Source organism: Ooceraea biroi, chromosome 9, assembly GCF_003672135.1.
Source record: "Ooceraea biroi isolate clonal line C1 chromosome 9, Obir_v5.4, whole genome shotgun sequence".
Taxonomy (NCBI): domain Eukaryota; kingdom Metazoa; phylum Arthropoda; class Insecta; order Hymenoptera; family Formicidae; genus Ooceraea; species Ooceraea biroi.
In genome coordinates this window covers 11195542-11210478 of record NC_039514.1, presented here as the reverse complement: position 1 = coordinate 11210478, position 14937 = coordinate 11195542, and the positions used below count along the sequence as shown (strand labels likewise).

Below are 14937 nucleotides of genomic sequence, written 5' to 3'. Positions count from 1 at the left end.
CATCGTTTCTTCAGGAACGAAAAAACCCGATCGGCTCGCGCGTTACAGTCGGCTGAATGCAGTCGCAGTGGATGGAACGAGGGAGAAAAAAAACCCGATATCGGTGCACCTCGGTGTTTATTGCGCCGGCACTGTTCGGAGTCATTCGTGTATACCGTCGAATAAACTCGATAGAGTTCAAACCGTCCGGCCGCCATTGCTTGGTCGGCCCGAGTTGTCGTACATGGGAATCTAGGCCGCATTATGGATCCACGTGCGGATAGCTTACGTGAAGGACCTCGACTGGGCGCGCGTGATCATCCCGAATACGAAAATCGTCTGATAAATCGGTCATTCCGCGCCCCGAGGAAACTACTTAAGATTCGAGATGAGAATAATATCTTCCTTGATGAAAAAATCGATATAGTAGGTTTCTCTTTCACGAAGAAATTCATCTTCGACATCCTATATTCTGATTATTTTATTTTGCATCGCATTGCTGGTCTCTCTGGACCTTTTCCTTTTTTAAACTAGCGTTTAATTCATTACTGAACAAATTTTCGCGCGTTTCTCTGCGTTTCGTTTTTCCGTGGATTGTGCTAAAGGTCAATTTCCTTCAATTTTGCTCAGGTTTCCTGAAATATTCTGCCTAGTTAATACCACGAATGAATACGGATTAAATATCGTGACTTGTTTTCATGTTTTGCGGATGTGTAGCTGAAACTTCGTTTCGCGACGTCTATTATTATTTAATTAACCGGAACAGTCCATTCCAGATTCGCGAAATCAGGATCAAGCGTCGTCTCGGCGCCTGTTTTAAGTTTGGATAGAAGATTTATGCGTAATTATTCAAGCGGAAATACATTATTAAATCAAGCATGCACAAAACCATGTATAAAACACACCATCTCATTACTGCTAATTTATTCGAGCATATAGGAAGATAATAAAATTCCGCGTACTTTCATATTCTCTCCGTTGCCAAGAACACATGACATTATTTCTGTTATCGATATATACGTTCAAGTATACAGCCGCAAATTAAACAAATTAATTTGCAGCAAACCGTTCCCGAAGAAAATGTTATATAATGAGTTACTTTCTTATACAAAATATAATAATATTTATACAACAAATACATCCAATGTGTGTAACCTTTTACATTTTTATTTTTATCTGAACTCGATTCACACGCGAGCATGCTTTATAATTGAATACAAAGATCTCGATTACATCTTCTTAATCAGAGAAGAGACTTCTCTAACAATTCGATTACTGAATTTGTTTGACAAGTTGAAAAGTTTTTCGAACTTTAAATTTGTTGCCTTTTAGTATAGCTTTAAAAACGTACGTAAAAATACTACATTTAAATTGGAACATCTTCGAAGCAAAGAACAAGAAGTGATTTTCCTATCTGAGTGAGGTTCGTATTTGAGGTAATGTAACTTTTCTCTCTCTCAGACGGTATCGTACTTTGACGCAAGGAGGATACTGCAGTAAAGAACTTTCATTTCAGAACAAAAAACAAGATTGTCTGGATTCACAAGGATTCTATTACCGCGGTCGTGCAAACAAGTTAAAACTGTTTTCATCACTTTTGCGTTTTCATCGTAGTGCTCTTCGTGAACCCGTATAACGCGATATCGCGTCCCGAAGTTAAGCGCACCCCGTTTACGGCTGCGTTAATTACAGGCGGCGCATCCCGCGCGCGCACGGCAATATGTTGCTTATAAACGACAGTAATGCATTACTTAAACGACTATGAGAGACGGTAGCGTTAAAAAGTCTTCCCCGACAACGGCAACACGTAGCAATTATTTACAATTACAATCGGCTAAAACATGCGTGCAAGCTGCAATTCCTGCTGCCGTAACCGCGACCACACGCGCGAAGGGCGCGCTGGTAATTACGCACTATCACGTGCGACCGCGCGCCTCCGATACGTTTATTGGAATCAAATTACAATAATCCGACTAATTCTGATATTAACATATCCTCGAGAACTTCTTGATTCCACACTCGTCGGAATCTCCGGCGCCTCAAATATCGCAAGGCGCGATTAGATAGCGACAATGATGATAACTTCTTTCTTTCGTCGCGAAACACGCTTTCCATTGCCGATAAATCCAAGCGTTCAGGAAACTGGATCATCGTCGAATATAATTCAAAACTTTGTTATCAATATATTCAATGTCGAAATGTTTAGGAAAAGTGAAAGAGAAGATTTAATTTAAATTTTAGTTAAAATTAATTGATTTTTTTCGTAAATTGAGGTTTATGTGCATTCTGTTCGTGACAGTATCACATAAATTGATAGACATCGGCAAAATAGAACAACGTTTAGATGAGAGTGAAATCATTTATGTACCCTCCGAAAATGATCGTTGTGAAAACCGTGTCATTTTATATGCAGAACACCTCATGAAAATTAAGCACTATTGCTGCACTATAGCTGTCATTTCAGAACAATATTTGCGGATCATGAGGAGAGATTACTTTAATTATTTCGTGATTGAGAGCAAGTCGGATGAACTAAATAATTATGAAATTTACTATTTTACATAATCATTAATCTGAGATGAATGGAAACGGAACTGCAAATTATCGCGTACTATTGTAATATTATAATAAGAGAACTGCACTTTAAAATAACTTTACATTACGTACTTTACTGAAAGATATACGATTGTAAGCAGAGCTGAAAATACTTCGCGTTCAGTAATACATTATCAGTAACAGCTTTCAGAAACAACTATCGTTTTCGCATTATATCACAGACGCACAAGATGGAAAGTGTGTATTTAATACTTCAGAAAGTTTGTAGGAAGCCTCCCCACCGTAAAACAAATTATTATACTATCCTACGTATACTCTATACTCACCCGATAAACGTTTACGTTCTTGGTTTAACAGGCAATCCAAAAATATATAGAACATGTATATATTGTGTGTGTGTGTGTATATATATAGATATATATATATATATATCTTCAACATGTATATATAGAAGCTCCTAATGTCGGCATGAAACGTTAATCACGATTGCTGCTGTTCTCCTATGCTCCTGTCGATGATGCGGCGTTGTCCAGTCGACAATCTTCAATCGAGCATTCCTATCCAACACGTCGCGTGCGTTAACATTCGCGAGATCACGAGATCATCAGCTCGCGGACGAAGAACGAACGCCGTACGTGGTGAGGAAGAGAAACAGAAAGACGGCCGCGCGGTGAGACAGAGAGAGAGCGAGCGCTACTTAATTGCACGTAATGGGAAAAAATAAATCAGCAGAAATTGCGGGCAGCGGAACCGTAGGGAGTGACGGGCTCGATCTCTCGCGAGTACGAGACAAATTTCCCATAAATTACTGGAATAACGGAGAACTACCGGTTGCCTCGGTAAGATGTATTACGTCTATAAATTACGGTTATCGCGAGACAAAGTGGACTTGACCTCTCTCTCCCTCTCTTTCTTTATTCGTGGACGCATTATTATTTTTAGGTGAAAATTAAACACATTATATTTCCATCGCTTTGTCGATGCGAAATGCGAGATTTCCTTCACGAGCCATCGTGAAGCGTTCGATTCAAAAAGCACGTATCAATTACGACGATATCGCGTATTTCTCTCAAAACGCAACCGTATTCGGATAAATCGTTGTGTCCTCGTAATGGACACCAGGGATTATTAATGATACAATTATGTGCGCCGCTCAATTTCTCTGTCTCTCTCGACCGCCTACATGCGTATGTACACATGTCCTCTTTTCCTCCTTCGTGCTGCATGAATCGCGGGAAAAGTATGAAAAATCTCGGCACAGAAAAATTTCTTTCTTGATTACTCGCGACAGCCAGCCTCGACCATTCATTCGTAATGTATGCCCGGCATGCGCGTCAGTTTTCCTGATTATCTACAAAATTCTTTCGCAATTTAATAATACACTATCGGTTGTTATAGGAAAAATAGATTGATAAATTTTGGAAAATTTTGTAAAGGGAAATATTGGGGATATTTTTCTATAATTCAACGTATTATCTCTGCACTGCGCTCCTCAATCGCAATTCTGTACCAAATCCGCGAATTTTTTCCTGCGCAAACCTCGCTGGTGTTACGAGCACCTAATGCGTGATTCCTCCTCGCGCGTGGCCAGGCAGTTTATAAGCTCAACATTTTCCAATTTGAAACGGCGGGAGCGCGCGGTTTTGCACGCTTGTTGTTCTCGCAAACCTCGGCCTCGTGTGGAACTCACCCTCGAACTTAAATTTCTTGGGTATAAATTAATTCTGTGCGTAATACCGCGCCCGTACAAGCGGCGTACTGTGCGCGAGAGCGCGGCATTAACAAAGTTCGAAATTACACTACACGGTATCGGCTGCACAAGTCACTTAAATATTAGTTACACTAATTTCTACTTGCGTGCGGAACGTGCCCGTGAGATTCAATTTTCAGAAACCTTCCTCTCGCGCAGTGGATCGCGGCATTCGCAAAGATGATACGGTGCGATATGTTTTTTAATTATAACAGTATCCGCTACGCGCAACATGAAAACCACGCCATAGCGTTGTAACCGGGAGCATTTATTCATTTCGTCGAGTCACTCAATCGTGTCGTAATATATCTCGCCATTAATTAATCAATTCGTTTAAAACCGTTAATGGATACTACGCGCGACGCTATTCAGTTCAATCGAATTTATCGACAGCAACGTTCTGTCCAATATTTAGACGAGACAATGCCCATCGAATATTTCAAATTTGTTCCCTGTTTATCGATTGCGACGTCCGCATTGATCAATAATAAAGCTAAATACAACGGTATTATCGTCATTGTAAAATTGCAACAATGTTACCATCAATAAAAGCAGTGTGCACCGTCTTCCTTTGATTATCGCGTTGTACAATAAAGTGCATTAATTCGCATGGTAGCGAATATATATATTTATGTATATATTATAATATTATATACATATAATATGTATGTATATATATATATATATATATATATATATATATAATATTAATATATATATTAATATTAATAAATATATATATTCGCTACCATGCGAATGAATGCACCTTATTGTACTATGGATTCAATTGTCAGATGCTTTTTGGCTTGTTGATATTAAATGGTATCACGTATATTATATTGTATTTTATATGAAAAATATTCACGCGAAATTCTTTAAAATTATATTCATTTTGAAGTGTTCTCGATAATCAATTAATTCCCTAATAAAGAGGAAGAACAAATTTTCATATATTTTTAATTAAATATTTTTAATAATAAAACTAATGAAAGTCTCGAAGCATATCTCGGGCGATAATTTCTATCGTACTTTAGTCTGAATTTTTAGAGATATTTCCGTCATTCATTCAATAATAACCGATTTTACAGACCGTATAATAAATTAGTGAATACGTCTCGTTCGATCAATAAATATTTGAACCGCTCAATCTTTATTCCAATGAAAAAGCGAATGACGGTGTAACGAATCGGAGCATGTATCTCGTCGATCATATTGACATTTATACAAATTATTCAACTCTCCATCATTGGGATAGATGTGAAAGATATTACTTCTCCAGGTTACGCGTTTACACGTAATTAACGTATCTGATGCATCCATTACGGTATTCGACACGTGATTCTGTTTAATAAATAACGCTTTAATAAATTTACACAGATTTTAATAATTGCGGACAATTGCGAGTCTCGTTTAGCATCTGAAAAGATTAATCGCACATATCCTGGAGGGAAAAAACGCGAATGTCGGGCCAGTTTAATTTTCAGCTGCACGCGTGATTGGTGCTATATCGGGGTGTTTATCGCATCGATACTTCCTCGAGCGGAAGATACGAGAGAAAGCGAGTGAATCGCGATGGCAAATTTCCGCCGCGCGTTTCGATTCGGCCTGAACACGAGATCGTTGACGACGACGAATGGATCTGTTTGCCGAGCACGTAAGAGAGTGAGGCTACGACTACGTTCGACCGTGTAAATATTTATCCGGACCTTATTCGTTTCTCTTATGCTGTGACTCGGTGAAATATTCGCGATAACGGAGTCACGCGTTCAGCGTGATGCCACGTGCCACACCGGCTGATAAAAAGAACGACATGATTCCGTTTCCTTGCACGCCCACGCTTAATAGGGACACATTTTGAGGCCGCAATAAATTTCATGACTTTCATCGGTCGCATTCGATCTGCGAATGAGCGCGGGACGCGCGAGAAAGCCGCAATTACAATGCGACAATAACGACCATCTCGATGGAAAGCACGCAAATATCTGCTGCTGATGTGTGTTGCCAAAAACTACTCGGCAAAAAGTCGACATCGTCTGGTCCTATATATGCTCGTACATACACATGATGCGCGAATTATTCCCGATGTCTGGTTGTTCCTCCAACAACGCGTGTACGTGTGCGCCACGATTCGCCACTAAAAGACAGAAACGTGTTAACGGAATCAATAACGCGTAAGTAGCGGATATCTATAAATCGCAGGAGGGGGTTATCTCAAAGCGATGACGTTACCGTGTTTAACATTTCTCGGTGATGGCATATTCAACTACGCTCTATTTGCCTCGGGACACATATCTTTACTAACATAAATATAAATATAAAAGTAGATTTACAAATTCCGCTATTTTATTTGCGGCGACATCCGTTTGCGAAATTTACTGCTCGCTTTCCCACGAATACGCTCCGAAATATTACGTGGATAATCTAACGGACAGGGTAAATACACCTCGCACAGAGATCGACAGAGACGTGCATGGTAATAAAAGAGCGCGGCGCGATATAAACCCGTTCACGTAAATAAAGTTATGATTGAAAAACCTTTCGGAAGCGACGCGGGGCCGCCAACGTGGAAACCGGAGCGCGATTCCGCGTCCTTTCGATCGTAAACGCAGCATTAAGCTGGTCGTTGCTCGACTTCCATCGACTTGGATGTATCGCAAGCGAACGAGCAATTCGCGGCTCCATTGCCGTCGAAAACGTGTGCAAGCGACGAACAGTTGCTCTTAATCAGGGACGTTCACCTGTCTGACGTTTCATCTATTTATCTACATCGCGAATTCATTTCCAACCCCTCTGTTCTCCAACTACTAGGGAGCTTATTCTCCAAGCATCATAAATCTGCATTTTCAAGAAGCAACGTATTCGAGAGTAATGCAATTTCTTTTTTTAATGAATTGGATTCATTAACTGGTTTCTTTTCTCTCGCATTTGTTAACAATATCTTTTCGAGTGTAAAAACCTAGTCCGGTAATACACGTTCCGAGATCCAAGATCCTCGATGCTCTCGAGCGTCCGTTTCTTCTAATAGCAGTGTATGACCCGACACATAAATCCTCCCTGTGTTACGTCGCTGTAATGTGATGTCATTAGCGGGGCTCAAAGTGCTGACCCACAACCGATATCGCGCACCACGGGCTGACCTAATCGATATTTCATACCGATCGTTTCCCCCGCCCCATCAGGAAGTTGTATGTTTAGTTAATCTTTGTCGAGCGTGGGTCAAACGTAAATTTGAAACTACGCGTTTCCCCTGAAGCGCACTTCAAAGCGCGCGCCGGCCACGAACATAACAGGTTCCGTGTGATCTTGCGACCGATACACGCACCGAACTCGCGCGATCGCGGATTAAAGCGAGTGCGCCCGCCGAATTTATAACGAACGGGACCGCACGTGTACTTACGTCACGAGAACGGAAATCGCCACAATGGATCGAGATTTGCGACTCGCGCGTGTATTGGAGCATTGAACGAAGCCACCGGTTAACGACGTTATCCGAATTGATCGCATTACGGGCGATATACCACGCGGCGTCGCGCGATCGGCTTTCCCCGCCGATTCCACGATTTTACTGACTCTTGCATGTAACGTCGCACTTGGACTGGTCGTATTTTTTGAAGTTATGGTTTTTCTGATATCGAACAAGGAAAGTGAAACATTCGCGATTGGAAACAGAATAAGATTGCATCATTATGCTTTATTATGTCCGCTATAAAGAAAATGTTCCGTAATCAATATTATGTTGAAGTTCAATGCCACGTTCTTTTAAAAAATGTAAATTTACTTAGGATTTAAAGAAGACTAAATAAGAAATGAGGTAACATTTTTAATCGTAAAGATGAAAGGATAAGCTTTTCAGAGAAACATATTCTCTGAAATCTCGCAAGAAGTCTTGTTACGCTACTGCTGCATAATAGAATTGCGCATTAATATCCGTTAAAATCTGCGTGGTTGCATATTTTAAGAGATGGTACTCTGGTCAGGAAAAACGGTAGTCTCGGTTTCACAGTTGTTCTGGAAGAGTCTCTTTACGTAAGACACGCTACGTATAGGTCACAATACGAAAGTTACGCGCGCGAAAAATCCTCGTAATAAAATTTGAAATACACGATACTTAATGTTGCAAAAAATGACAAAAAACAATCACAGTCAGTTTAATCGGAAGCAGATGCCGCGTGCAAATTTTCCAAGCAAGTTTACCGAGATCGAACAACTGCCATATGCGATTTTTCCTTCAATACAGTATTCGCTGTCCAGCATGATTTTGTATCTCTGAAATTCCAACTCTAAGACCCCTGAAAATTTATGTTTTCGACACGCAAGCTATCGTAACTTCGCCGCCATTGAATTTTCATCAACGACGGGCCGCGATGTACATCCGGAGCTGAGCTCCGGCAGCTCGTGCAAAATTGCCGCGAACGAGGGGACCTCCCGTGCGCTTCTCACACGCGCGAGACACGCTTGGATCCTCTCCGCACGGACCTTATTATCTCTTCCGCGTATTCGGTCGCGCATCAGTCACGGCCGTGGAAATTACCGGTTTCCGCCCGGCTTCGCGCACCGCGGAGGCTGGCGATCGGCCAGACGCCATTCACGCATGTCCGTGTCGCGGGTCTATTTTCAAATTCGGCTAAAAGTATCGCATGCCCACGTCCGCCCTCCGTGATAACCACCGCGAGCCTGAGCTGCGTGCCTAAGTGGCGCCGAGGCGTTTTCCAGGCGCCGGCGCGCATCACGACGCTCCGCGTCGACATCCGACATCCTCGGCGCGACAGAAGCCGCTTCTTTGAAATCCAGCGTTGCGATTCCCCGGTGGCGGTGACACAATGCTAGGCGACAAATGAACACGAAGAAGAAAATAGAAATACGGGGCAGCCGCGGAAAACGAGTGATTCTATCTTCTTCCAATTCTCTGAAAAAGTGTTTTCCACACGCGGTGATTTATATGATTTGTGCTTATGTCACTGCGATGCACGTTACATAAGCTAAACGGACGTACGTCGTAAATAAAACTGTAATTTCATAAATATTAAGATTCAGAAACGCGATTAATGTTTTGCAATTAGCGAGTCTTTTTATTTCTTCTGCAGAGCGAGGCCAGAGCCACGTATCGTGGGATATCGTAACTCCACTATCGATATTTCTATCTTTTCCTTTAAGTCGTCTGCGACGCGAGACAGTCGTGCGTCTGTCTTTCCGGCGTTTCATCATGTCGCGAAACGTGTCTGATTCGCTCCGAGATAGTAACCGGTCTGTAAAGAGAATGATCCGAAATAATTCCGAGGAACGGAGGAGGTTTGCACGGGCAGAAGGAGGTCGCGACGCGTGCGTGACCTTGTTTTATTGCTGGTTTTAGTGTTACGTAGTTTCCGAGCAATAAGGGGATGAATATATGAAATAATGACTCGAGAACGTGCTCACGCGGTGACCGTATAATGCGGATGATATTCGCAGGATGGATTTATAGTTGAAAAGTGCGCGCGAGACATACTTGTGACATACGTGCTCATAAAAATGCGCCTTTCCGTCTTACAGTGCTCCCCTGTCTTCATTTTACATTACGGGCACTCCGAAACAATCGCGTCCCTCATTTGACTATGCCTGATAATGTTTCGTCACAAAGCTATCGCACGGCATCTCTTTTTCATGCCAAGTTCTATTCACCGATAAGTTTCGACGCTTTCCACGTGGAAAAAGATAAAGTTCAAAGGAGCAGGTAGGAAAATGAGTCGCAATATTACGCGCAGAGTTCGCAGTTATCTCTTACAAATGTAAAACTGCCCTGTGCGATATGTTTTGTCGCTGTTAGACTATGAATCCTAATATGTTCTGCATATATTATGGTATGCGCTGCATACTGTATAATCGATTACCACCGACAACGGTACGCGTTGCAATGTTTAATCGTTCCGCAAATGATCGAGGCTGTTGTAACAAGCAGTTCGTGTTAATTATCACATTATACGTGATACATTTATGTATCATACAGAAGTAGAAGTGATGGAAAGTAGACACGTAACGTTATCACTAGTAAAATCCGGAATTGATTCTTATCCACAAAATTATCGAATTTCTAATGATTTTCGAACAATCGATCAATAAAAATAAAACAAACAATTGCTTTTCCAAATTGAGAAATAAATTTTTAAGGAAAAAATTCAATTAGGGAACTAGCAAAAAAGATTAAACTAATATGTAACGTGCTGTGTTCGCTCTGCCTTGTATCTAAAACATTCACTTCACCCGCGAGTTCTCTGTCGGAACGAGTGCAATGCGGCGCGGAGGATCCGCAGTAATCTACATCGGTCAACCGACCACAAGACGAAAACTAACGGCAATTTCTATCGGACGACACAGTGGCGTTCGTCACTTCGTCAACGAGCATCGAATCGAAGGTGACACTGCGACGACTCCACGTCGATCACGAGCGTACTTAATGCCGCACGTGTCACTCGTCGAATTCGTCGCGACCAAAATCGAACTGCACCAACAGTCTGCATCGACGTGGGTCTTGAGCGATTCGCTATTCCAGTTTGCGATCCCGCACGTTGCACAAGATGCCACCGCCGTCTATCGCCGTTTATCACCGTTCTCTTCGTCCGCAAATATCTTTATCAATCTAGCATCGATTTCCGTGCACAGAATTCGTCTAGACGCCATCTTTTTCAGTACTTGTCGACTAGATACTCCTCGTAGCATCCGAATGCAATATCTGTCAAGATAAACTGTGCTTGCAGGCAATTGGAAAAGTTTTGCAGCCACGCGTAATTTCCACTCTAATCATTTCCAATCGTTCACGACTCGGAGACTGTCCTGATGTTCTCGCATAAGAGAGATCGTCGACTCTGCGGGTTACACGAGGAGATATCCGCGGACGAAAGGAACGGCGTTGTAACACACGGCGCTTCGCGCAAAAGGCCGAGAGGAAAATTCAGCCGAGCAGACTGCTGGTTGCAATCGGGGCTTCGAGGTGTTCTCTACCTACTTTTCGCGCCGCGGCTCCATTTCATTCGTTTATACCCCCGGCGGCTACGGCGTGACGTACACCACGCATACAGACACGGTCGGCCCGATATCTGCGACCAATCCTGGCCGACGACGAGGACGACGAATCACTAGAGCGTTTTCGGCCCGCCGGCACGACCGCGACCGAATAACAACAGCGTGCGGCCGAGGTGAACGAACACGTTCGTCTCCCTCGGCTACCAGTCGAACACTGTCAGGTGTGCGTCCTCACGACGCGTACGTAGCGCCGCACCACCACTACTATCTCCACCACCACTACTACTACTACCACCACCCCACCACCACCACCACCACCACCGCCGCCGCCGCCGCCGCCGCCGCCGCCGCCGCACCATCATCACTACCCACCAGCGACACTACCACCACTACGCTGCCGCAGCAGCCGTCGTCGTTGTCGTTGTGTCGTCGTCGTCATCAGCAGCCACTCTCTCACGCGCGCGATCTCCGACACGGTATATACTCTGGAGCACACCACGTAGTCGGAAGCAACGAGACGGCACACAGTTTACATAAGAAAGAGGAATATCGGGGTATCCGAGGCGATCGTGGCACTACGGGATCTTCCTAAATTGAAAAATGGCACTTGCGTACCGTACTGGTATCCTCGTCGTTGTATTAATGCAATCGCGCACCTAGCCCGCTCCTCGCGTCAGGGTATTATAAATTATGTTTTTATTGATTGTATCGTAAATTTGGTGTATTTTCGGGTGGAGTTCCGAAAAAGGCTCACCTCCGGATCGCGGACTTCGATCCTTTGTAAAAAGCTTCCTTTCAGGTTCAAAATGGAAGTCAAATGATTTTTTCAATTTGGATTTTATCAGTTTTTAGTTTTATCTAGTCTTTTATCTAGTTAATGATTTTTCCACTTTTCCGTTCACATTTTTATCAAATTTTTATCTTTCGCTCCAGAAAGGACTATTCAGATCTCATCTCTTTCTCGCGGAATTCTTAGTGAATTCTCGATGTTATAAGCATGTTAATAAACCGTGAAAAGATCACGACGTTTTCACTCTATTAGCACTTTCAAAATTAGCACCCTCCGATTTAACTCTACTTCGATTTTATTGAAAACGCGTATAACATATCGTCTAAAATGTCGATCGATTCGTCCAGACGGATACGAATACGTATCTCTCTGCAATTGTTCTTGTCTGACGGTTATTCGAAGTTTTCGAGGTAATGTAACGCGGACTTCGCATGGCGGTGCGTACGTGCGTGCACTCCGCGTGCGTAATTGGCACACGACGCTGCGCCAGTAAGAGTCTAGCACGCGCTGACCTTGCTCTCGGAAACCGGCGCGGGATAATTATGCAGGCGGATGTTCAGCGTCGTTCGCGTTAAACGGGCGTTGCGGGTAAAACGCGTGCGTTTCGCTCTTCTCGCCGGACGCAGCGATTCGGGGAATCGTGCGCTCGTCCGATCTAGAAAAAACGCGAGAAAAGAGAAGCGCACTCTGTTTCCTCGGAGTGCGCTCTGGTCTGGTAACGTCCGTTTGCGTAAATCTCAACTCGATGGTAGATTTAAACCTTATCCGGCCAATCTATTTCCGCGACCCGACCGCGCAAGCGGGATGCATCGCGCGGATTTCAACGTTTTTACGTCAGCGTTACGTTCATACGTAAATATTTGCCGAAGGCTTTGCTCGATTGTTTCACGCTTCTCCGATGTAACTCGTCTTCTTCCTCCTATTTCAGAGATTTAGAGTTCTCTTTCATCTTACCGCCCAAGCAAGGATTAGACTTGTTGCATTTCCAAACTAAGTTACGACGGAGGTGTTGTTTTCTTTGATTACGCGCGCAATGTGAACGTTAGGAAGATATATTGTTAAGATCGTGGAACCTCTTGTAATGCAAATCCAGCTACAAGCTTGTTCGATTTACACGTAAATCCCCGGGTCCTGAATTAATCTTTAGAGTGCTCAGGGAAAGTGTATTTTCTCGAATTCAAAAAGTTCCGTTTTAGAAATAAGTTTTCTAGTTTAGTATACTCCTTGTCTCAAAGTACGATCTTTAGAGCGTTACATTGTCTTCCAACACTCTGAAATGTTGCTAATAGTTCCGTTTTTTTTATGCTTAATTTAATCCCACAATCTTCCCTAAAATCTACACAGAGTTTGCAGCGATAAAACTCAACATTGCTCGCGCAATATGTCACGCAGCATATTCTGTGCCCACGTATATTTACGTATCTTCGGACGTCAGAGTTTCATGGAATAATTGTGAAGCGGTATTAAAACGGCAGCAGTTCCGCCAGTTATCAAGATTGATAGAGCAATACAATGTACGCAAGTGCGCATTGCGGAACGGTGCGGTGGCTTCTCGAATCCGAGCCGCAGCGGCAAAATGGCGCGAAGCGAACCGTGCGCGTTTTCCGCGCGCGTACACGTGTATTCGCACGCTGTCATCGGGGCTGCGCGGTACCTCGGTTGCGTGCAATGTGTATACCTCGCGATGAATCGAGTGGGATAAAGAATGAGAGAACGAGACGCGGTGAGAAAGCGTCAATGGAACAAAGAGAAAAGCCAACCCGCTCGCCACGGGTTGGAAGAGGAAATCGCCGAGTGGTATAATAACGCTCAGCGTGCTCGAACGATGCAATGGCGTACTCCGGGAAGGGACTGGAACGTATTTGTTTTTTAAGCTCTCCGGCCATCGTAAGAGATTCGGCCGCGCTGACTAACTTATCGTGATTTACGCGAAACCTTTTTCTCGCGCCGTATAATGCTTCGCTCGCTTGACTTCGCTCCGACTCCGAGCGCGTTAATTCTTCATTTAAATCGCGAATATATACGCTACCGCAGCAGACGAGTAAATTAATATAACGTGAGAGCGTAAGATGCGGCTCATGGAAATTCAGTTTAAATCACATCGGATTTATACTATAAATAAATAATAAACCGAATGGAACGTAGAAGCATGATATAGTAGCTTCCGAGTGCTCTGTACGCGATTTATAATAGATTTCAATAACCGCGTCATTTGACGCATTTAATAAACATGCAGTTGCGTTTGACTCACCGTGTTGATGAGGGGCTGAGAATGCTGAATGCCTGCGAGGTGACATATTAGGATGAGTACCCTGGCTGCCTGGCGGCTGCATAGAAGATAGTGCACCCAGCGGCGTGTAGGATTTGCAAGGCTGTTCTATTTTTTGCTAAATAGAAAATATGTGTATCGTAAAAATATACAGTTGTATTAAAGAATTTAATAGAAAATTATGATTTTTGTATATATATTGTGTGAAAATGTTTAAAATATAATAAACAATTTTAATAATTCTACAGATTTGAAAAAGACATTTATAATAATATAACAAGTTTATAACATTAAAAAAAATAAAAAGGATCGAGTTGAATGCATGTAACGTGCAGCGCGTGAAATAAATGTCATCAGATTACGAAGAGACAATCTTTGGTCAAGCACAAACCTGATCGTGAAGCTCAGTAGCCACTGCGGTAGCTGCAGTTTGAGTATGACTGGTGGAGCTGATTCTGTACTGCATACCAGCAATACTGCAGAAACCCTCATGATGGGTGGATCGGGTTTGATTGACGTAAACACCTTGAAAAGAATTTGTTATCATGATAAAGAAGATCGCGTTGGAGTTTTCACACTTAAGCCACGCGCGTGATT

The 14937-nt window shown here is 43.0% G+C and overlaps 1 protein-coding gene across 3 annotated transcripts in view; it reads right to left on the bottom strand.

Annotated features, from left to right (window-relative positions):
• The window catches only part of LOC105281587, a 103771-nt gene that overhangs the window by 84804 nt on the left and 4030 nt on the right, over nt 1-14937 (bottom strand). For all 3 annotated transcript variants that reach the window (XM_011342895.3, XM_011342897.2, XM_011342896.2), the window contains exons 3-4: nt 14732-14865; nt 14323-14458 (exon numbers count right to left, since the gene is read on the bottom strand). In XM_011342895.3, coding sequence (XP_011341197.1) covers nt 14323-14458; nt 14732-14865 — 270 coding nt within the window. The remainder of the gene's footprint in view (nt 1-14322; nt 14459-14731; nt 14866-14937) is intronic.